This window comes from Oncorhynchus mykiss, chromosome 7 (assembly GCF_013265735.2).
Source record: "Oncorhynchus mykiss isolate Arlee chromosome 7, USDA_OmykA_1.1, whole genome shotgun sequence".
Classification (NCBI taxonomy): Eukaryota; Metazoa; Chordata; class Actinopteri; order Salmoniformes; family Salmonidae; genus Oncorhynchus; species Oncorhynchus mykiss.
Genome location: NC_048571.1, coordinates 22,563,069 through 22,587,819, shown reverse-complemented (window position 1 = coordinate 22,587,819; position 24,751 = coordinate 22,563,069). Strand labels below are relative to the sequence as shown.

At 43.5% G+C, this 24,751-nt stretch overlaps 1 protein-coding gene across 2 annotated transcripts; it reads left to right on the top strand.

Annotated features, from left to right (window-relative positions):
* The first annotated feature begins 151 nt into the window (after positions 1-151).
* On the top strand, positions 152-24,539 carry fam207a (family with sequence similarity 207 member A). 2 transcript variants are annotated; one of them, XM_021608852.2, is made up of 6 exons: positions 152-511; positions 796-916; positions 11,309-11,377; positions 15,806-15,974; positions 23,533-23,601; positions 23,843-24,539. In XM_021608852.2, exons 1-6 carry the CDS (start codon positions 323-325, stop codon positions 23,970-23,972), a joined length of 747 nt encoding a protein of 248 aa, XP_021464527.1. In that variant the 5' UTR covers positions 152-322; the 3' UTR covers positions 23,973-24,539. The 2 variants fall into 2 exon arrangements, with proteins under 2 accessions (XP_021464527.1, XP_021464526.1); XM_021608851.2 differs by having other exon boundaries at positions 172-511; positions 11,294-11,377.
* The last annotated feature ends 212 nt before the right edge of the window (positions 24,540-24,751 follow it).

Here is a 24,751-nt window from a genome sequence, read left to right as displayed (position 1 = left end):
TTCGATTATGGATGTATATATACAAAGATGACATACATATGACATTTTATCATCTTAATAATTTAGATACACGGTCGTGATTTACTTCACCCATTTTGTTTTCTTGTAGGCCTATTTTTTTTGCCCACTCCATCAGTCACTGCGGGACTTTGTGAGGAAGAGGCGGAAATATAGTTTGCACGTAATTGTTTCCCCCGGTCACATATCATAGAGACGCACATTTTGTTGTCAAAAGATTTTCCACGTTGTTAGCTAGCTCGAGCATGAATGTGGCTTCGGAGACAGATCGTATCTTTATTGAACTCAGTAACTAAAAGGCAGTATGGTTGGAAAGATAAAGCGGGTCCGTGAAAAGCTTCATCAGGCTGCGGTTAAACTTGACAGTCCTCCGTCCGGTGGCGCAAGATCCACAGATTTAGAAAAGGCACCGATTCCAAGTGGTTCATTCATCTTCGATGTAAACAAAACAAACAATGCACAGTTGCAGATAAAGAAGGATGAAAACGCGAAGGTATTTTATCAACACATAATTTAACGTTCGCTTGCCAACTGCGTCTCTTCTAGATGGTTTAGCTAACGTTGTAGCTGAAACTATTGTTAGAACAGTTAACGTTAGCTAGCTAACAGTTATCTATTTCACTAGCTAGCTAGTTGTCAGATAGCTAGGATCATAATGTATACGTACATGTTCATGGGATCAACCTAGCTGACTATAGAGAAATTACTTTGAAGTGTGGTTTTTTTCCCTCCAATATATTTATGTTGGGTGTCAATGTGGATGTTATCTTCCAACAGACCCCACTGAGTTCCTTTCCAAGTGGAATCTTTGCTGGCACACAAATCAGCCCTGAAGCCCTCGTGCAAACTCTGAAGTTTGAAGAACCATCCAATGACATTGTTACACCTGCACAGAAAGGTAAAGACACTGATTGTCAAACCAAATATTTAGCTATTTAATCAGTGGAAATCTGCACGAGAGTACTTGTCTGTGTGTCTCAATAACGAACCGTATTCTACCTTCAAGTACATGCATTTCATTTTCATGACGTTTTATCTCCCCCAAACGTCCAGGAGACATTGTTTATTTCCAGCAACATCAACCAGGCACATAGTATTTTTCTGAACACAATATGTTATTCTCTTCTACCACAAGAGGGCAGAAAATACAAAGGGATCACTCGACGGCAAGTGACTTGTGATGTGACGATGGCAACAGCTCAGTCTATGCAGTACATTAGCGATGGCAACAGCTCAGTCTATGCAGTACATTGCTTAGCGATGGCAACAGCTCAGTCTATGCAGTATATTGCTTAGCATTGGTATAACATTTGTAATGAAGAAAAGTAAGTAGGATGTTAACCTATAGATAAGAAACGATGCGCCCGCCAACCTCTTTCCTCTTGAGACCTAGGCTCTTTTGAATAAGCTCAAGCCCAATGTAAGTCAGTCAGAGCAGCTACTCCAGCTGCAGTGGCAGAGCTGCAGCAAGAAGCCCGTCTTCCTTGTTAGACAACAGAGGACTGGTTCTATTTATAGCCGCTCTGCAGCATAAATAGTTAATGCACGAAATCAAGGTTCTGTTCAGTCGCCTAGCTCCCCTGCATCAGTGTTCCTCCCTGACTAGATGAGTCGTGGCACCACTGACGGACACCGAGGAGGCTGGTGCTGCAGGGTGTAGTTCTCTTGGTTGGGTACCTCGCTGCGGCCCCATGGGAAAGCATCAGGTGTTCCTGTCCCTTGTGTATTACAGTGTAGCAGTGATTATGTCGACACACAGCGTGTAGTAGTCTGCCCTGACTCTTTGTCAGAAAGACTGTCAGAGAGCTGCGTTGAGTGTCACTTTTACTGTCTGTCTTTCTCATCAAGGTTGTTCCAATGTCTTGTTGTCTCTTGCTTGTTTAGGCTTTTGTCTGTAGTGCATGGTGGGAGGGGTGTTCAGGGGTGCCCGGTCCCTGGCTGGCTGGCTCGATCTCTGGAGATGGTGCCTGGCTGTTCCCTGTAGCTAGTGAGCAAGGATTTAAATAGCTTCCGTTTCTGCATTCTGCTGTTTCTTTCCTCTTCTTGCTCTCTTACTCGCTTGCAGACGCACACACACTGCTACCGAGTACTCAGTCTTCAGCCTTTTCTTGCGTCAAAACTAACAGGGTGTGTTAATACGTTGGATGTGTGTGATCTAATAACGACGGGTATATTTAGCTATGTCTATTGATTAGGCTAACTAATTAAAGCAAGTGATTTCCTGGCTGATGACAAGTGTATGAGATAATAAAAAATAAAAAAAAAAGGACAGGGCAATGAGATGCAGTATTCCATCTGTTGCCATGGTGAAATGTTTGTCAGCGTGCTCTTGTTTTCCCAAAACAGTGTCTGTATATTGGCCTATTTGTGAAATGGTTGGTAGGTTCTGGAGAGCAAAATCTAATTTGACACTACATTAGTGGGAAAATAAAATTGAGGCGATATAAGTAAGGGTTTATTAAGAATGCTGCTTTTCATTCCTGTCCCCGGAAATGGTATGAATTTGATTTTTTTCCCATCTCATCTAAGCAGACAGACATTGAGAACTGTAGGCTCTTCTAGCTGTGATTAAAGCACTGCCTCCTTCTACACATTAACAATGAGGGAACGGAAGGGAGCCGGCGTTATAGAGAGCAATTATTTTAGCCTACAGCTTATCACTTCAGCTAAACGCTGTCACGTTGTCGTGTTAATAGGGGTTTTTCACCTGAAGGATCCCAAATTCACTTTCACTGACTCTACTACATTAATATTACATTTATTTTGGTTCTTCTTCGCGATCACCCTGTCCTCAGCGGTGTCTCTCTGCCCACGGGGATTAAAGCCCCTCTGGTTTCTGTTTGGGCATCTGTCCAGCTAGCCACTCTACTTTGCTATGCTGTTAATTATAAAATACTCTGTTCTCTCTGTCGGAGCAGAAAGAAGCAAGCAAATGCTGTGTGTGTGTGTGTGTGTCATGTCTTTTCATCCGTTGCCTGTTGTAGGTCCCCCTGGGGGCTTGTATCCGAGCAGATATAAACTCTTATCTGCCACTTTTAATTCGATTTGATTTAATTAGTATTATTATGCACACTTACTGTTGGTGCTTGGCATATTTGTTGGCACTTTGTGTGTGCATGTTTGTGCGTGCCTTTTGCCTAGTTAAATAAAGGTTAGATGATGATTATTATTATTATTATTTTTTTACATTTCCCATCCTGACTTTCAGTCTCTGATTTTCTTTTAGGCCTATTCAATTGCTTTAGTTCATAGTCTTCACCAGGGCTCTACGCTGACATTTCAAAAAATATTTTTTTACAAGGAGCAGGTGTACACCTAAGTTAAACAATTTAGGAGCACAATTCTAAATATTTAAGGCAACAAGCTGTTTTCTTTGTAGTAATGGTGCAAGCATGAATCTGCCAGGACGCCAGGTCGCACAGCAAAATATTTAGGCTCATATGCAAGTAAAACAGTCGCACTGTAGAGCCCTGTTCACTTCCATGTATTCTGTGCTACGTGCGTCTTGAACAGAACCATCTCTGTTTCAAAGAGCAGGCCTCCTTGCTGCCATACCACGGCGTGATGTTAAAAGTGATGACTGCGGCAGTTGATCATTCAGTGACCACCTCTGTTTTGACAAAGAGCCCTCTTTGCACTTTTAATAGGGGATACCAGTATCTGAGCCGGGACCCGGTGAAACCACCTCTTTATCTTGTTGTCAGCGCCCCAAAGGCACTACCCCTCCTCTCCTCCACCTAACAGAGAGCTGCCTGTCAATTAAGCCAGAGAAAAGGTGGAAAGCGGAGAGGCTAAGCGGGGGGGGCAAACCCAAGCAGGAAAGGAAATGTGGAATTCTCCCAATCACTCATAATAAAGCCTAATCAAGTTTCACGTTTTTGTCACGTGCACTAGTACAGTGAAATGCCTTTCTTGCGATCTCATCGGTGCTATCTATTTCACTGTGTGCTGAGAACCCAATCCTCTCTGGGGGTACAGGGAGGACCAGGGAGGTGGTAAGTAAGGCTCTCTTACCCCACCACAAACGGCCCCAGGTCGGGTCGGGCTTCACCCATCAGCAGTTCAGGGCTGTCAGGGACGGGGATGCAGCAGTAGTAGCGATGCCTATCTGGCCCCTGTACCTCTGCTGCTACAGCAGGACAACACATTTGTTGTCGACACTGCGGTGGCAGATTAAAGATTGGACCAGGCAGGAAGGAACTGCCCTGTGATGAAAGGTGGTGTGTGTGTTGCTGCTGGAAGAGTTGTATCTGAGCCTGGGCTGAAGATGCACGTAGAAATGAAAAGAGAGCGATGAAAATACTTTCGCTTGGTTTGATAGTTCATTTTTATGCCACCATGTTTTGGCTTGAGATAAACTCTGATATTGAAGCAGTTTCCGATATAAGGTTAGAGATTTTCGGCAAGGATTTATTAGTTGCAGTGGTATACCCCGGGGGTTAAGAATGACCCTGATTTGTGATGTGGGGGCTGGGTCTTGTCCTGACTCATCAATCGCCATGGCAGCAACAGCAGTGTGGGTGGCTGGGAATTGGTGAGGTCATCCTGTCAGCGAGAAGGGAGTCAGTAACTTCAGTAGATCTAGGTTGTGGTTGGGTGTGGCCCAGTTGGTAGAGCATGGCGCTTGGACCACCAATTATCGTTGGTTCCCATATGGAAAATATATGCAAACCTGACTGTAAGTCACTGGATAGAAGCATCTGCTAAATGGCATATATACAGTATATGAGGTTAGTTGGAGTCAGTGTCACACTGTGTCTTTTGTAGTAGTGGTGGGGGGAAAAATCGATACAGTTACATCGCATGTGTATATTATTTTGGATGATATTGTATTGATACTTTGACTCGAAAGTATCAATTTATGAAAACTATTTTGCTAGGTAGAGTTACCCACATGAAAAAATACTATAGTATACTATGGTATAAATTAGAGGTTGACCGATTATGATTTTTCAATGCCGATACCAATTATTGGAGGACCAAAAAAGCCGATACCCATTAATCGGACGATTTTTAAAAATGTGTATTTGTAATAATGGCAATTACAACAATACTGAATTAACACTTATTTTAACTTACTATAATACATCAATAAAATCAATTTAGCCTCAAGTAGATAATGAAACATTTTTAATTTGGTTTAAATAATGCAAAAACAAGTGTTTGGAGAAGAACGTAAAAGTGCAATATGTGCTAACGTTTCAGTTCCTTGCTCAGAACATGAGAACATATGAAAGCTGGTGGTTCCTTTTAACATGAGTCTTCAATATTCCCAGGTAAGAAGTTTTAGGTTGTAGTTATTATAGGACTATTTCCCTCTATACCATTTGCATTTCATTAACCTTTGACTATTGGATGTTCTTATAGGCACTTTAGTATTGCCAGTGTAACAGTATAGCTTCCGTCCCTCTCCTCGCTCCTCCCTGGGCTCGAACCAGCAACACAACGACAACAGCCACCACATCGAAGCAGCGTTACCCATGCAGAGCAAGGGAAATAACCACTCCAAGGCTTAGAGTGAGTGAAGTTTGAAACGCTATTAGCGCGCGCTAACTAGCTAGCCATTTCACTTCGGTTACACCAGCCTCATCTCGGGAGTTAATAGGTTTGAAGTCATAAACAGCGCAATGCTTGACGCACAACGAAGAGCTGCTGGCAAAACGTACAAAAGTGCTGTTTGAATGAATGTTTACGCACCTGCTTCTGCCTACCACCGCTCAGTCAGATACTTGTATGCTCAGTCAGATTATATGCAACACAGCACACGCTAGATAATATCTAGTAATAGTTGCAGTGGTATACCCCGGGGGTTAAGAATGACATCAACCATGTGTAGTTAACTAGTGATTATGATTGATTGTTTTTTATAAGATAAGTTTAATGCTAGCTAGCAACTTACCTTGGCTTACTGCATTTGCATAACACGCAGTCTCCTTGTGGAGTGCAACGGGAGAGAGGCAGGTCGTTATTGAGTTGGACTAGTTACTGAAAGGTTGCAAGATTGGATCCCCCAAGCTGACAAGGTGAAAATCTGTCTTTCTGCCCCTGAACGAGGCAGTTAACCCACCGTTCCTAGGCCGTCATTGAAAATAAGAATGTGTTCTTAACTGACTTGCCTAGTTAAAGGTATATTTAAAAAACACTTCTTTAAAAAAAAAAAATTATCGGCAAATGGGCCGATTTTAAAAATAAATAAATGTTCCATTATTTATTTGAGGCTAAATTGATTTTATTGATGTATTATATTAAGTTAGAATAAGTGTTCATTCAGTATTGTTGTAATTGTCATTATTACAAATACATTTTTAAAAATCATCCAATTAATCGGTATCGGCTTTTTTGGTCCTCCAATAATCGGTATCGGTGTTGAAAAATCATAATCGGTCTACCTCTACTTTCAACCTTGTGGCTAGGGCAGCAGGAGGACAGCAGGACAGAGTGGAAAGCAGGCCAATGCAGCAGCACACTCACCCAGCATGAGCACTTTTAACCATGTTAGCTAGAGCATAACTCAGTTATGGAGGACATTACCTCAATATAGATTATTTGTCAAAGTGAATCATTCCACTTGGCATAATTTCAATGTTGAATACTATTGTGAAAGGTATTATTGGGACAGTCCATACCAGTGTTGGGGTCCATTTCAATTTGGGAAGTATGATGAAACCACAATTCAAATTTTTCCCAGTGCGTTTCAATGAACAAAAAATCGTGATCTGAATTTGCTTTACTTTCTAAATTGACTAGAAATGAAATTGACCCCTACCCTGGTCCCATACCATAATGGATGTTTGCATAAGGAGAGAAGCTGTAGGATGTTTTTAATAGCAGTGGATAGGTGAGGAGGAGGCAGGGGAATGACAAACAAACACTATGAATTCTCTCACTTGTGACTTACTCCCGCTGTCCCACACTGACAGTTTCATTGCCGCAGAATGATATTAGCTACGACCACACAACCCGGACATCCCTGCCAGCTCCCCCTGCCAACCGCGCTGCCCACTCCTCTCCTTTAGTTTTTTTCCCTTCCTGCTATCGTTAGTGGAGAGTCATTCCCCAACAAATGTAGGCTGAAGAATTGATTTGCCTCTACAGCGTGGGCACTGTGTATTGTATTGTCATAACATGATTGGAAATAGTTCTTTCCTGCCTTTCCTCCTCACTTTTGTTGATAAGTCAAATCCATTTCTAACACATTAAAGTACCTATTGAAATACATTCTACAAGGCAGCTAGATTCAGAGATGGACTGGCACAGTACAGATTATTTAATAGTTATTAGGTGGGTTCTTATATGTCCTATTTCACACATGTAGAAGTGTGTTATACACGTGTGAATTGGATATAATGTGAGAGTGGGGTCATGGCCAGTAACATAGTAACTACACTCAACCCAGTACAGTGATTAGGACCCCAATGGCCAATTGCAGCACATTCCCATGTGTTTTTAATGTCTTTCTGTTGTACCAAATATCTGTTTTTCGAAATGCAACGTGAGGACTGTGTTTTCAAAGCTTACGTTTCAACTGGAAGTACCTTAAAGCTAGAATCCTTAATTGCTACTTCCATTTTTGGACTTGATATAATTAATGACATACCCCGTTGAAGAATATAACTTATGCATGCCTCGTGAGCTTGGTTCAACGATCATACCCCCAAAAATAGAAGCTTGTTTACTCCAATGTTTGTAAAGAGTGCAAATATAAACAAACACTGGATTGCCTGAAAACATGGTTAAAACAAACCAAGACAAATGATCATGGATGGTCAGGCCTTTCATCCCTAGCTCCGTCTATGAATTTGAGAGTGGTCACATTTCTCCAGGCCCATCCCTCAGCGTTTTACAAAAACAGAGGCGGGGTGCAACCCATGTCACTGCCTCGTACCACCTGTCCGTAGGCTATATCCAACATTTAACAGAAGCTCATCTGCGTCATTAAATGAGATGCTATTGATTGGGGAGGTGAAGGGAGTGGTGCCCCATTAAACAACATCTCCGGGCTCTCTGTCTCTGCACAATGCCGTAACCTCAAGCTGCCATTCAATGATTGGACGTTTCTAATTGAACACAAATGATAGATACGACATCTGCAATGTCATGGTAATGATGACGACGTGATTCATCTGAAAAGGTCTGGATGAATAGACCTAGTTATTGATCCATCGTCGTGGTTATTGTCATTGTCAAACGAAAACAACATCTATCAAAACGAAACAGATCTCCTTTGTTCAGTTTGACAGGAATAACATATTGTCGCTGAATAGGCAACCACAAAATAGTGCTGTACGAACCTCTTTTAAAATTAGATCCCAGGGTACAATGTCGCCTTTTCGGAGATGATGCATTGTGGCACTGTGTGTTGACATAAGGAACATGAGAGTAAGAAAGGTCTCTACTAGAGATGTTGCGGCGTGTAGCATTTGGGTCCCATTGAGTTCCACTTTGCCGATCTCTCGGACATGTCAGTCAAGGACTGCGGCGTTGCTAGTTACAAAGCCAATTCCATCAGTAGGCTCTATTAGATATATACAGTTGAAGTCGGAAGTTTACATACACCTTAGCCAAATACATTTAAACTCAGTTTTTCACATTTCCTGATATTTAATCCTAGTACAAATTCCCTTATTTTAAGAATGTGAAATGTCAGAATAATAGTAGAGACAATAGTTTTTTTTCCATCTTTTATTTATTTCATCACATCCCCAGTGGGTCAGAAGTTTACATACACTCAATTAGTATTTGGTAGCATTGCCTTTAAATTCTTTAACTTGGGTCAAATGTTTCGGGTAGCCTTCCACAAGCTTCCCACAATAAGTTGGGTGAATTTTGGCCCATTCCTCCTGACAGAGCTGGTGTAACTGAGTCAGGTTTCTAGGCCTCCTTGCTCACACACACTTTTTCAGTTCTGCCCACAGATTTTCTATAGGATTGAGGTCAGCGCTTTGTGATGGCCACTCCTATACCTTGATTTTGTTTTCCTTAAGTAATTTTGCTGCAACTTTGGAAGTATGCTTGTGGTCATTGTCCATTTGGAAGACCCATTTGTGACCAAGCTTTAACTTCCTGACTGATGTCTTGAGATGTTGCTTCAATATATCCACTTAATTTTCCTTTCGTCATGATGCCATCTATTTTGTGAAGTGCACCAGTCCCTCCTACAGCAAAGCACCCCCACAACATGATGCTGCCACCCCTGTGCTTCACGGTTGGGATAGTGTTCTTCGGCTTGCAAGCCTCCCCCTTTTTCCTCCAAACATAACGATGGTCATTATGGCCAAACAGTTCTATTTTTGTTTCATCAGACCAGAGGACATTTCTCCAAAAGGTATGATCTTTGTCCCCCATGTGCAGTTGCAAACCGTAGTCTGGCTTTTTTGTGGTGGTTTTGGAGCAGTGGCTTCTTCCTTGCTGAGCGGCCTTTCAGGTTATGTCGATATGACTCGTTTTATTGTGGATATAGATACTTTTGTACCTGTTTCCTCCAGTATCTTCACAAGGTCCTTTGCTGTTGTTCTGGGATTGATTTGCACATTTCGCACCAAATCACGTTCATCTCTAGGAGACAGAACGCGTCTCCTTCCTGAGTGGTATGACGGCTGCGTGGTCCCATGGTGTTTATATTTGCGTACTATTGTTTGTACAGATGAACGTGGTACCTTCAGGCGTTTGTAAATTGCTCCCAATGATGAACCAGACTTGTAGATGTGCACAATTTTTTTCTGGGGTCTTGGCTGATTTCTTTAGATTTTCCTACGATGTCAAGCAAAGAGGCACTGAGTTTGAAGGTAGGCCTTGAAATACATCCACAGGTACACCTCCAATTGACTTAAATGATGTCAATTAGCCTATCAGAAGCTTCTAAAGCCATGACATCATTATCTGGAATTTTCCATGCTTTTTAAAGGCACAGTCAACTTAGTGTATGTAAAGTTCTGACCCACTTGAATTGTGATTTAAGTGAAATAATCTGTAAATAGTCTGTAAACAATTGTTGGAAAAATTATTTGTGTCATGCACAAAGCAGATGTTCTATTCAACTTGGCACAACTATAGTTTGTTAACACGATATTTGTGGAGTGGTTGAAAAACGAGTTTTAATGACTCCAACCTAAGGGTATGTGAACTTCCGACTTCAACTGTATAGGGCCAGGCTGCAACTCGGACACTTCATTTTCACTTCATGGAGCAGCGCATCGATCCTGTTTCTCTCTCTTTCGTCAACAGAGCGTGAAATCACAGGGATGGATTTAAAAAATGTTTTTTTAAAGCACACCACAAAATACTGTCACCTGCCCTGTCAGATATCAAGGTCATGTTTTGTGTTCAAAACAATTCAACCGCTGTACTGTAGTTTTAAATTAGTGATTTGCTTTTCTTTACCAACTCTCTCTCAAATGTGTACGTTTTCCACTAGACACTCCAGTGATATGGTTGACAGTGACCATATGTGTACTGCCCAGCATCTGTTCTTTGTCATTGCGCTACAGGAAGCAACTGTCTGTGTGATAACCTCTGCTCTTATCGCCCAGTGTCAGTGATAGCGCTTTCTTTGTCAGGAAGGGCAGAGATGGGAACAAATGCTCACACACCACTGGGGCTACCCTAAGCACAGGGGGCCCTCAACTTGCTTGTCCCAATTACTGAAAAAATTCCATCCCAGGATGTTTTTCTAAAGAGGGGGAAATAGATAGATATAGTAGGTAGTGTTTTCTGTTCTCAACCCCCCCTTCCCTCCGACGGTATCTCTCCCCGTTCTCCATGCCTTTGAACCAGGAAAGACGTGCCACATGTCCTGATCTAGCCATATCACAACAAAACTGTGATTACTTTCTCCCATTGGGCTTAAAGTTTTACGGGCTTTTCTTTTTCCTGTCCAATCAAGCTCTCGCTGGGAAATGTCCATTTTTATGCCCCAAACTCAAATCTGTTATTATAATTCTATTCAACTGTGAATTATTTATTTTGTAATGGGAACATTTTTACTGGTTCCCATTCATCTTGTGGAAAAAGACCTGGCACATTTCAATTTCCAAAGCATTTAAAAAAGTCGCCACTCTTCCTTTATCGTTGATGAATTGCTTTGAATGTTGGTGAATTGATTTGAATGTTGGTGAATTGATTTGAATGTTGGTGAATTGAATTGGCGTTGAATGATATTTTCTATTGTTGTTGATGACCTCTTCACATACATTGTGGGTACCCTCATGGGTAAGTTTTCTCTACTGAATGTGTGAAGTATCAGTGTAACATTGTGGATGCTCACTCACTCACTCAGTCTATCTGTTCACAGCCCCGGAGGAGAAGAAGCAGCAGACGAAGAAAGAGAAGATGAAGGAGAGGCGAGACAGGTGGCTTAACAGTGAGTATTATCATAACGTAACATAGATCTGACTCGTACTGTTTCTCCTATTTGACTGGTCTGTGACCCACTGACACCTTTTCCTTGTCAGCAGGAGTAAGGCACCCTCAAAGAGTTACACACAATCGGGAACTTTATTGGCAGGAACGTATGTGACTAATGTGGTTCTGTGCAAAGAGAGATGATGAATGAATATACTGTCTATAATAGACATATCATGATAATGAATGGTTAAGAAGATACAAGAGCAATAATAATATGGGCCGAATAGTGGTACTCACTTCTGCCCACACACCATCACACATGTTCACTTGAAGAGAGACTGAGTAGGCTCTGAGCAGGCAAGAGGACTGTGTCTGGTTCCCTAGCAACCACCAGACGCTAGCAACCAGTGGCCTGGTCACAAAGGTCAATAGGAGAGTGGGGAGCCAGTTCATGACCCCTTGATCTCTGGCACTGTTTAGGGCCTGGGTGGAGTGAGCTTCATTTAGTGATAAGACTCACAGGCAGGGGACTCCGTAACAGATCAAATGTTATTTGTCACATGCTTCGTAAACAACGGGTGTAGACTAACAGTGAAATGCCTACTTATGGGCCCTTCCCAACAATGCAAAATAGAAATAGCATAAGAAATTTAAATAAAATAGCACAAGGAAAAAATAGAAAAATAATAACTCAAAGAATAAATACACAATGAGTAACAATAACATGGCTGTATACACAGGGTACCAGTACAGAGTCGATGTGCAGGGGTACGAGGTCATTGAGGTAGATATGTGCATATAGGTAGGGATAAAGTGACTAGGTAACAGGATAGATAATAAACAGCAACAGCAGCTTATGTGCTGAGTCAAGAAGTTTATGCAAAAAGGGTCAATGTTCCGGGTAGCAACTGGTTAACTATTTAACTAACGATTTAGCCGTCTTATAGCTTGGGGGGGGGGGGTTAGACTCTGTTCAGGGTACTTTTTGTTCCAGACATGGTGCATCGGTTCCGCTTGCTGTGGAGAACACTCTGTGACTTGGGTGGCTGGAGTCTTTGACAGTTTCAACCTTCACGTTTTTGTCTTTCGACACTCGTTAATCCTGACATTGGGGCTCTCTCCCAAAAGAGTTTGAATTGATCAAATGTAGGATTAAGCCTTTTTGTGTTCAAAAATCAGATGTTTGAAAGGCAAGAGATAGATGCCTTCAGGACATAACAGCATTAGGTCGGTGCGATGAGGAGCTCCATCCCCACTGATCTCTCCTGAGAACCTGAGGTCTCTGCGCTGCGCCAGCCCGCGACAGAGCTAGCTGTGTCGATGTATTTACAACCCCTTTTTAAAGCTACAGTCTGGCATTTGTTAGCCAGCAAATCAGCAGCCCTCTGAAATGACCATTGAACAGATTCCCAGATCCCAGATTGGGCTTTTAACACCACCACCTACTTTTCTAGAATTGTGATCACTTAGTAACCCAATCTGCTGATCCAATCAATTCTCTGTGTAACACAAGATGTCTCCTCTGTGCATATCATTAGGCTCTAATGGTCCTTTTGACTCCGTCTGAAATTAGAGACAGGCTGCGAGCGTCAGACCTCTGCAGTTTTCGGAAATTAACAAGGAGAAAGAAAGAAATCGGATAATTGCTTTTCTGACGTAGACCAACTGTATTCCAGGAAGAGGCAGGGCGGTGTGTATCTGCAGCATGGGGGTCCTCTGGATCTGTACTGATGAGGATGTGCAAAATATGTGTTGATGAATAAGGATTATTATTCCGACTGTATATTCCACAGAGGTGACTTAATGCCCCGTGTGTTCCTTCATTTAGCCTAAATAAGAGACGGAGGTGGCAATTCAATCAAGTATCTAGCTACAGTTCTACACAATCTGGAAATAGCCTAAGGATTAGCCTAAATGACATGAGCGGCGAATCATTTTTCAGCAGACATTTTAATACCTTCGACACGTCCTGTCTACGATCTGGTCGTGTCCACCAAAGTCAGAATTGATACTTAAAAGCCATAAAGTTTAATGCGCCTCAATTTTCACCTGTTCACGAGCTGTACGTCTGTACCGATGACATCTGGTTTGAATATTCCTCCCTTGCTCTGATCACAGTATTTGTTCAAGTCTGTGGTGATGTCGGATTTAGTGTTTTGCCGCTGATATGGTCACAGTCAATTACATGGGCAAGTCTGCACATAAGAAACCGTACGGCTCATAGTCATCATAACTCATGGCTGAAATGGATGGGATCAACACCACTCTGATGAAAGCCAAAAGGCCCAAACCACAATGCTTTTAACCATATGTTTTCAATCTCAAGAGAAATATTGTCCTCATACTTTTGTATATAGTGTATGTGGACACCCCTTCAAATTAGTGGATTCGGCTATTTCAGCCAAACCTGTTGATGACCGGTGTATAAAATCGAGCACACAGCCATGCAATCTCCATAGACAAACATTGGCAGTAGAATGGCCTTACTGAAGAGCTCAGTGACTTTCAACTTGGCACCGTCATAGGATGCCACCTTTCCAACAAGTCAGTTCATCTAAATTTCTGCCCTGCTAGAACTGCTAGAACTGTCAACTGTAAATGCTGTTCTTGTGAAGTGGAAACATCTTAACAAGTTCCAAACTGCCTCTAGAAGCGAGATCCGCACAATAACTTTTCATCGGGAGGTTCATGAACTGGGTTTCCATCCGAGCAGCCGCATACAAGCCTGAGCAATGCCAAGCGTCGCCTGAAGTGGTGTAGTGCTCGCTACCATTGGACTCTGGAGCAGTAGAAACGCGTTCTCTTGAGTGATGAATCACGCTTCACAATCTGCCAGTCCGACGGACGAATCTAGGTTTGGCAGATGCCAGGAGAATGCTAACTCTGACTGCGAGCCAGGCCTAATTGTCCAACCTCAGGGCCCGACCTCTCTAATGCTCTTGTGATAAATGGTCCCCACAGCAATGTTCCAACATCTAGTGGAAAGCCTTCCCAGAAGAGTGGAGGCTGTTTATAGCAGCAATGAGGGACCAACCCCATATTAAATACCCATGATTTTGGAATGAGATGTTTGACGAGTAGGTGTCCACATACTTTTGCTCATGTAGTGTATAAATGCCACTCTACAAAGGGTTATAGGTAATCTTGGTAAGGCTACTGATTTGTTGTGGAGACACATCTTTGACATACAGTAAGTCTCTGCTGCTTGTGCCATGATGGAAACATTGTAACCTTCCTGAACCATCAAACAAGAAAAGTGTCAATACAGGATTAAGATTGAATCCTACTACACCGGCTCTGATGCTCGTCGGATGTGGCAGTGCTTGAAAACTATTATGGACTACAAAGGGAAACCCAGGCGCAAGCTGCCCAGTGACGCGAGATGAGCTAAATGCCTTTTATGCTCGCTTTGCGACATGCAACACTGAAGCATGCACGAGAGCACCAGCTGTTCTGGATGACTGTGTGACAACGCTCTCGGTAGCCGATGTGAGCAAGGCCTTTAACCAGGTCAGGATTCAGATGGATTACCAGGATGTGTACTCAAAGCATGCGGGGACTAACTGGCATGTGTCTTCACTGACATTTTCAACCTCTTCCTGACTGAGTCTGTAATACCTACGTGTTTCAAGCAGACCACCATTGTCCTAGTCCCCAAAGAGGCGAAGGTAACCTGTCTAAATGATTACCGCCCCATACCACTCACGTCGGTAGCCATGAAGTGCTTTGTAAAGCTGGTTATGGCTCCCATCAACAGCATTCTCCCAGACACCCTAGACCCACTCAAATTCGAAGACTGCCCCAACAGATGACGATGAAACAGGCTATAGGGAGGAGGTCAGAGAACTAGCAGAGTGGTGCCAGGACAACAACCTCTCCCTCAATGTGAGCAAGACAAAGGAGCTGATCGTGGACTACAGGAAAAAGTGGGCCCAACTGGCCCCCATTAACATCAACGGGGCTGTAGTGGAGCGTTTCGAGAGTTTCAAGTTCCTTGGTGTCCACATCGCCAACGAACTAGCATGGTCCAAACACACCAATTGCCACTGGACTATTACATTGACCCCCCCCCCCCCCCCCCCCCCCCCCCCCTATTTCTTTTACACACTGCTGCTACTCACGGTTTATTATCTATGCATAGTCACCTCACCCCTACCTACATGTACAAAAGACCTTAACTAACCTGTACCACCGCACACTGACTCGGTACAGGTACCCACTGTTTATAGCCTCATTATTGTGTTACTTTTTATAATTTTTTATAATTTTTTTACTTTAGTAGATTTTTGCTTTAGTAAATATTTTGTTAACTATTCTTGAACTGCACTCTTGGTTAAGGGCTTGTAAGTAAGCATTTCACGGTAAGGTCTACACTTGTTGTATTTGGCGCATGTGGCAATTAAAGTTTGATTTGATTTAAATGCTTTTTTTGTGTGATATTTAGAGATCAGCTCCATCAAGCTGGCCAAGGAGCAACAAGTGGCCCAGGCTAAGAGGGCAGCCATGCCCGTTGTGGGTGACATGAGGCCGCTGGCAGACGCCCTGCCAGAACTCTGCCAGCTCATCCCCTCCACCACCAAGACCTCCAGAAAGGCCTCCCGAAAGAACCGTGTGTAAGTACACATCCCTGGGGAACACCCCAACAATGCTATGATTTCACACCATCCTCTTTCTCCTCACACCCACTGACTGATCTTACAGCTGTTGGTTTGTCTGGCAGGCCTCGTTTCATCCATGAAATGGATCATAATTTTCTTTACCGTCATGTCATAGGTTCCGTTTTTGTCACTCTGTCATCTCCTCGCCCTGTCCAACCCTTTGTCTGCCTTTTTGTCAAGTTGAGTTTATCCAAGTGAATTTCAATCCTCTGTTTTAGGTCTTTCTTAGCATTTTTGTCACAGGAATACATGAGCTCATAATGTTCCAGTGTTTGGTTGGTCTCAGGGGCCCCTGGTAGCAGGGGCCAGCCCAGCAGCAGTGCTTCAGGACGCTGTCACTGGGTTTAATGAGCCATGTTACAGGACTGACCTGGATGGACATTCCCATATATTTTCCACACAGTACATTATGACAGAACCAGAGTGCCACAGCACACAATACTCCCCTACCTCTACAGTATGGCCTTCAGCACAGTTAGCCAGGCTTTAGTAAGTCGTTTTGAGGCATAGAGGACGGATGTGGCAGGGTTGCAAGATAATAAGGGAGCAATTGACTTCCGTTCAAAACAGAGGAAGAAGGAAGAGGACTGGGGTGTATTCATTAGCCGGATTCCATTGCAAAAATGTTGGTCTTTCGCAAAACGTTTTGGTCTTTCGCAAAACCTTTCTATTAGACAAATGCAGGTAGGTCCCTCCTCGTTTCATTCCCTTTGGTTCCTAGAGTAAACGCTAAACACACCAAACGTTTTGCAATGGAATTCGACTAATGAATACACCAGTGGTGAGATTATGCCGTAAAATGCACTAAATAAGAGGGGAAGAAGTCGCCTCCCAACGGCGATCCTGCAAGTGAATGAAGTCTGATCTCGTTCTGAGGACATTTCAATTGTGCAGTATACCATTCCTCTTTGGTTTCTGGATGCTTCCAGGGTTATTTATTGCAGTCAAATTCAGCTCGGGAAAGCCTCAGTGGAGCTTGTTTATTGTAATGGGCAGTTTTTCAATCAGTCATAAATGTCTGTATGACTTAATGCCTTGGAGCCAATGCCTTGCTTTTGTTTTTTTAATGTGCTACAGCTCTCTCTCTTTCCCTTTCTCTCTCTCGCTCTCTTTTTTTATTTCTCTTTCTTTCTCTCTCGCTCCTTCCTGTCTGTTTCTATCTGTGTCCCTCTCCCTCTCTCTTCAGCTTAAAGATAAAGTAAAACAAGATGGGGGCTCAGCGGAGCACACACAGGCCTACCTCCTAATTGTAACTATCAGACTCAAAACAAAAAAAAAGCTATGCACCATATAGGTTGTATAAAAGGGCCCTTTAGACTGTTCCAATACATGCAATTAGCCTCGTGGCTCTTGCAAAGCCTTCCATCAGAGTCCATGGAGACATGGTTGCTAAGCAGTGGCGAGGTTAGCTCCCTTCTCACAAGTTAATTTTCCCAGGAGTCCGAAGTAGCAGGCGCTATAGAGAAGATCGAGAACAAGTCTTGGAGAAAGGTTATTTGCTGGTGAAAGGCAGTCTTTTGATGAAGACCAGGAGATGGATGTGGCGAATTGCTTTTGAACCCGTTTTTGACATGCCCGTTGTATATTCATACAAGGAAGTCACGTAAGGCTTAATACTGTTCTGTCGGGCTGACATATGGACGTGTTTGAAGTGTGAAACAGGGATCCTAACATAAGCCAAAGGCCAGAGATGTCAGCAGTGACTATAAGTGTGAACAAGACCGGCTTATGACCGCCAGCTGTGTGACACTGGAATTCCTCCCTGACTGAAGTTATAATTTTGGAATTCTCCATAGAGTAGATCAAACGGGACCAGGCAGATCATGTTAAAGGAATGGAACGTTAGTTATTTTTCCATTCCGGTGATATTTGACTTCATGTCAGATACATTTTCCTTCAATTCCACCTTTTATCAAAAACCATAAAATGTCTTTGTTATCTTATTTTTTAATGGAATAAGGAATTATGGAATAAGGGTACCTGAACTTTCACCCCCAGAGGAAGGTTGTTCTTCTTGACACTGACAGACACCTCTAGAAGAAGATGGGGGTTGTGTGGTTCCTTATACAACTCAACCATTGTAAGAGTGCAGACGGCGCCTACATTACATGCTGGCCTACCTATGACAACTTAGACCCTCTTGCCCTGTATGTGGTAGGTAGAATATTTGTTAGGAACAATGTGTGTGTAGTGGGGTCTAAAATTATTGACACCCTTGATAAAGATGAGCAAAAATGACTGTATAAAATACATAATTAGATGTATTCACATTTTTTATATATGAATACAATTGCTCAGAGAAAGGGATTTTGTTTAACAAGTAAGGTGCCTCCCGAGTGGTGCAAAGGTCTAAGGCACTGCATCGCATTGCTTGAGGTTTCATTACAGACTCCGGTTCGATCCCAGGCTGTGTCACAACCAGCCGTGACCAGGAGTCCCATGGGGTGGCGCACAATTGGCCCAGCGTAGTCTGGGGGATGGTTTGGCCGGGGAGGGGGGCTTTACCTGGCTCGTCACGCTCTAGTGGCGGGCCGGGCCAGGCGCCTCCAGGCTGACTTTGGTCGTCAGTTGAAGGGAAGCCTTAGGCATGCTGCAAGGAGGCATGAGGACTGCAGATGTGGCCAGGGTAATAAATTGCAATGTCCGTGCTGTGAGATGCCTAAGACAGTGCTACAGGGAGACAGGACGGACAGCCGATGGTCCTCGCAGTGGCAGACCACATGGAACAACACCTGCACAGGATCGGTACATCTGAACATCACACCTGCAGGACAGGTACAGGATGGCAACAACAACTGCCCGAGTTACACCTGGAATGCACAATCCCTCCATCAGTGCTCAGACTGTCCGCAACAGGCTGAGAGAGGCTGGACTGAGGGTTTGTAGGCCTGTTGTAAGGCAGGCCCTCACCAGACATCACCGGCAACAACGTAGCCAATGGGCACAAACCCACCGTCGCTGGACCGGACAGGACTGGCAAAAAGTGCCCTTTGACGAGTCGTGGTTTTGTCTCACCAATGGCGATGGTCGGATTTGCGTTTATCGTCGAAGGAATGAGTGTTACACCGAGGCCTGTACTCTGGAGCGGGATCGATTTGGAGGTGAAGGGTCCGTCATGGTCTGGGGCGGTGTGTCATAGCATCATCGGTCGCATCATCGGACTGAGCTTGTTGTCATTGCAGGCAATCTCAACGTTGTGCATTACAGGGAAGACATCCTCCTCCCTAATGTGGTACCCTTACTGCTCATCCTGACATAACCCTCCAGCATGACAATGCCACCAGCCATACTGTTCGTTCTGTGCTTGATTTCCTGCAAGACAGGAATGTCAGTGTTCTGCCATGGAAAGCAAAGTGACCGGATCTCAATCCCATTGAGCACGTCTGGGACCTGTTGGGTCGGAGGGTGAGGGATAGGGCCATTCCCCCCAGAAATGTCCGGGAACTTGCAGGTGCCTTGGTGGAAGAGTGGGACAACATCTCACAGCAAGAACTGGAAAATCTGATGCAGTCCATGAGGAGGAGATGCACTGCAGTACTTATTGCAGCTGGTGGCCACACCAGATACCGACTGTTACTTTTGATTTTGACCCTCCCTTTGGTCAGAGACACATTATTCAATTTCTGTTAGTCACATGTCTGTGGAACTTGTTCAGTTTGTCTGTTGTTGAATCTTGTTATTTTCATACAAATATTTACACATGTTAAGTTTGCCGAAAATAAGTGCAGATGACAGTGAGAGGACTTATGTTTTTTGCTGAGTTTATAGGGCAGGTGATCAAGGAGGTGTAACTATGGTGACAGGTGTGCGCCATAACGAGCGGCCTGGTGTCGTAGAGACCAGAGAGGGAGCACACGTGGCAGATATCCTTATGGACTGCCCTCTTCAATTCAAACCACAAGATTTCAGTGGGTGTCAAGTCTGGAGACTGAGATGGCCTTTCCAAAATGTTGATTTTGTGGTCAATTACTCATTTCTTTGTGGATTTTGACATATGCTTGGTTATTGTCTTGCTGGAAGATCCACTTGCGGCCAATTTTCAAGGTCATGGCAGAGGCAACCAGGTTTTTGGTTAAAAATGTCCTGGTACTGGGTAAAGGGCATGACGCAGCTGGCCAGTGGAAGCAAAATAGCCCCATAACATCAAAGATCCACCACCATATTTTACAGTAGGTATGGGATTATTTTCAGATCAAATGTATTTGTCACATACACATGGTTAGCAGATATTAATGCGAGTGTAGCGAAATGCTTGTGCTTCTAGTTCCAACAATGCAGTAATAACCAACAAGTAATCTAACTAACAATTCCAAAACTACTACCTTATACACACAAGTGTAAAGGGATAAAGAATATGTACATAAAGATATATGAATGAGTGATGGTACAGAACGACATAGGCAAGATGCAGTAGATGGTATCGAGTACAATATATACATATGAGATGAGTAATGTAGGGTATGTAAACATTATATTAAGTAGCATTGTTTAAAGTGGCTAGTGATATATTTTTCCATCAATTTCCATTATTAAAGTGGCTGGAGTTGAGTCAGTGTATTCCAACTGTATAATATGCTGGTGGATCTTTGTTATGGGCTATTTTCTTCCACTGGTCCTGGGGTATTATTTGTTAGACAAAATCTATTTCTCTGTGCAATTGCATTAGTATAAATTAATATAATTTCATTTTTTCCCCCTAGCATACAATATAGATCTGTATTTGAATTATTTATCTCACTTGTGAGCAAAACTTTTTAGCGGCCTCCCTCGTGACGGCGAAGAGGAAAAAATGTTTCCTGCAATTCTACACATTTTGTCATGGGTTGGATGCAAATGTTTGCCGTTTTTAATATCATAACTGATTATGAATGGATCCCAACCCGGTCGGTATCTCGACCATGCTTACTACAAGTTTAAATAGCTGGCCACTAGACTAATTGACCAATCACATTTTTGGGGGGCTGACATGGGCTAGTTGAGTGACTGATGCACAACCAACTTTTGAAATTGCACCTTGTGTGTTCTATTCTAACTCTCAACAATAAGTTGATATCGCCACTGAGTGAGTAAAAAAAAAAGTTTTATTGTTCCGCAGGCCTACAAAAAGGGGTACGGCCCATGGGCCGTATTGACTAACTAGCTCTAAAGCCAACACATTCTCTCTTCAGTTGCCAACGATATCAAGTTCTCAGTTGTGTTCCATCTGTGTTATTATGAGAAGAGTTGATATTTATGATGATAATATTTGATTAATTCCCGCGTTGAACTCTTGTAGCTGTTCTGTCCTGGTTGGACCTTTTTAGACTAGACTGTGTGTTTACTGTAGCTCCACAAGGCTGTTTTCACCTTTGACCTTTGGCTTCCCCACTGCCTCCAACCTAGCTGCAGTTCCCATGACCTCTTTTGCTGAAAAACATATTTATTTGGATTGAAATTGTTTTAATTCGCAAGCAAGTCCGTGTCTACCCCTTTTTCACTCTTGTCTGTCAAACGTGTCACAACTCGCAAGAGCATATGTTTTGTCCCGTCGTGCCCTTGTTATGTCTTTGCTGATGTGTTTGGTAAACTCAACATCCATTTTGCCATAGAAACAAGGTTTTTCTGTACATCACAACTTGGCATGGTTAATTGTTGGACAAGGCCAGAATGGATCAGCTCAGTTGGCCTGCCTCCACCTCTGTCTGTTATTAGTAAATTAAGTACTCGTCTGTCTGGCCCCAGTCCTAAATAACTAAACACATACAGGGAAGTCCTAACTATGGCACTGCCTGGAACCATCGCACATGGATAGCACATTGTGGTCCTAACTACCGTTAAAAAAAAAATATATATATATATATATATATACACTGCTCAAAAAAATAAAGGGAACACTTAAACAACACAATGTAACTCCAAGTCAATCACACTTCTGTGAAATCGAACTGTCCACTTAGGAAGCAACACTGATTGACAATAAATTTCACATGCTGTTGTGCAAATGGAATAGACAACAGGTGGAAATTATAGGCAATTAGCAAGACACCCCCAATAAAGGAGTGGTTCTGCAGGTGGGGACTACAGACAACTTCTCAGTTCCTATGCTTCCTGGCTGATGTTTTGGTCACTTTTGAATGCTGGCGGTGCTTTCACTCTAGTGGTAGCATGAAACTGAGTCTACAACCCACACAAGTGGCTCAGGTAGTGCAGCTCATCCAGGATGACACATCAATGTGAGCTGTGGCAAAAAGGTTTGCTGTGTCTGTCAGCGTAGTGTCCAGAGCATGGAGGCGCTACCAGGAGACAGGCCAGTACATCAGGAGACGTGGAGGAGGCCGTAGGAGGGCAACAACCCAGCAGCAGGACCGCTACCTCCGCCTTTGTGCAAGGAGGAGGAGGAGGAGCACTGCCAGAGCCCTGCAAAATGACCTCCAGCAGGCCACAAATGTGCATGTGTCTGCTCAAACGGTCAGAAACAGACTCCATGAGGGTGGTATGAGGGCCCGACATCCACAGGTGAGGGTCGTGCTTACAGCCCAAACGCAGGACGTTTGGCATTTGCCAGAGAACACCAAGATTGGCAAATTCGCCACTGGCGCCCTGTGCTCTTCACAAATGAAAGCAGGTTCACACTGAGCACATGTGACAGACGTGACAGAGTCTGGAGACGCCGTGGAGAACATTCTGCTGCCTGCAACATCCTCCAGCATGACCGGTTTGGCGGTGGGACAGTCATGGTGTGGGGTGGCATTTCTTTGGGGGGGCCGCACAGCCCTCCATGTGCTCGCCAGAGGTAGCCTGACTGCCATTAGGTACCGAGATGAGATCCTCAGACCCCTTGTGAGACCATATGCTGGTGCGGTTGGCCCTGGGTTCCTCCTAATGCAAGACAATGCTAGACCTCATGTGGCTGGAGTGTGTCAGCAGTTCCTGCAAGAGGAAAGCATTGATGCTATGGACTGGCCAGCCCGTTCCCCAGACCTGAATCCAATTGAGCACATCTGGGACATCATGTCTCGCTCCATCCACCAACGCCACGTTGCACCACAGACTGTCCAGGAGTTGGCGGATGCTTTAGTCCAGGTCTGGGAGGAGATCCCCCAGGAGACCATCCGCCACCTCATCAGGAGCATGCCCAGGCGTTGTAGGGAGGTCATACAGGCACGTGGAAGCCACACACACTACTGAGCCTCATTTTGACTTGTTTTAAGGACATTACATCAAAGTTGGATCAGCCTGTAGTGTGGTTTTCCACTTTAATTATGAGTGTGACTCCAAATCCAGACCTCCATGGGTTGATAAATTTGATTTCCATTGATCATTTTTGTGTGATTTTGTTGTCAGCACATTCAGCTATGTAAAGAAAAAAGTATTTAATAAGAATATTTCATTCATTCAGATCTAGGATGTGTTATTTTAGTGTTCCCTTTTTTTTTGTTGAGCAGTGTATATTTTCACATTTTTTAACCATAATCATTCCATATGAAATCAATCACTTTTTGACCATCTTTGTCATTTTGTCTTTCCCTCTCAGGCCAGTGAAGAAGAAGCCGGAACCAACAGACTTTAGCCTGATGAAGCCAGCACAAAAACGCAAACTCCTGTAAGACCTCACATTGTCCTGTACCCGACCATGGCCAAACCACCACTGATGATCACATGTCTAACTTGTTTTTCTCCATGAGAAAATGACATAAAGCTTAAATGTAAATGTTGTCCTACTGATTATCAGCGCAACCAAGATAATAAACTGCCCGTCTGCTGTTTACTTTTACCATTATTATGTCTCTTTATTTTATATTTTGTTATTACCATACGACCTACGTGTTTTGTTTTGATCTCAGGGAGAGTGAGACCAGTCGGTTTAGTGAAGCTGTGAAGAACCTGGCACACAGCAAGACTAACCCTCTGGCAGCTATTGGTGAGCATCTGAGGAAGAGACTGAAGCAGGAAGAGGAGCAGGGGCCTAGCTAACGTGTTCGACTGGAGGCGCCATTTGGATCTGCAGTAGAGCAGAGACGGGGGGGGGGGGGTCGTGTTTGAGATCGACTACGCTGCAGTTGGCAACTGCAGACTGACTGACTGATCTAAAAATAACCTTGCATCCTATATAACTACTTAATATTATTTGTCGATCAGTCATGAATTGATGCTTTCAACCACGGATATGGCACAAGAAAGACCCTGCCTTTTGTTTAAGGGTGATGCCTGCATCCCTGTGCCCAATCTACCAAACCTGCCAAAATCAATGGGCTCTTTTTTGATTGAAGTGGTTTTGGTCATTGTGCACTATACCAGTAAAACATCAGAGGACTTACAGGTTGTCTGAGTAACGGCAAAGTTCACAACGCCTAATTAGATCATGCCCCCAGTTCTATAGAAGTTGAAAATGAATAGTTACGTTTGTGGATGAGGGGAAAAACAAACTGATGTTGTAAATGTAAAGAATAGATCTGTCATCAAAACGTCTCCTTTCAATTTGCGTACAGTATCTCTTCCACGTTTTATTTTTAAGCAATATTAAAAATGCAATACAGTACATTCAAACTTGCCTTCCATTTTGTATAACACACTGCGTATGCGCCACGTCTTTGTGATTTATTGGTGAATGTGTAATTTAGATCAGATCGTGATGGATATGGAACGTGGAAGGTTCCAGTTTGGAAGCCGTGTTCCGAACTGCGATCTGCAATCCTGAGGCTCAGAACAGCAGCATATCCATGGAAACCAACCGGTCATATCAATGAGCATAA

What these genes read in the sequence shown, in the direction of transcription:
- fam207a (XM_021608851.2), top strand. Translation starts at nt 323, where the DNA reads ATGGTTGGAAAGATAAAGCGGGTCCGTGAAAAGCTTCATCAGGCTGCG. An exon ending in AGAAGGATGAAAACGCGAAG is followed by an intron (nt 512 to 795) that starts GTATTTTATCAA and finishes ATCTTCCAACAG; the next exon opens with ACCCCACTGAGTTCCTTTCC. An exon ending in TGTTACACCTGCACAGAAAG is followed by an intron (nt 917 to 11,293) that starts GTAAAGACACTG and finishes TCACTCACTCAG; the next exon opens with TCTATCTGTTCACAGCCCCG.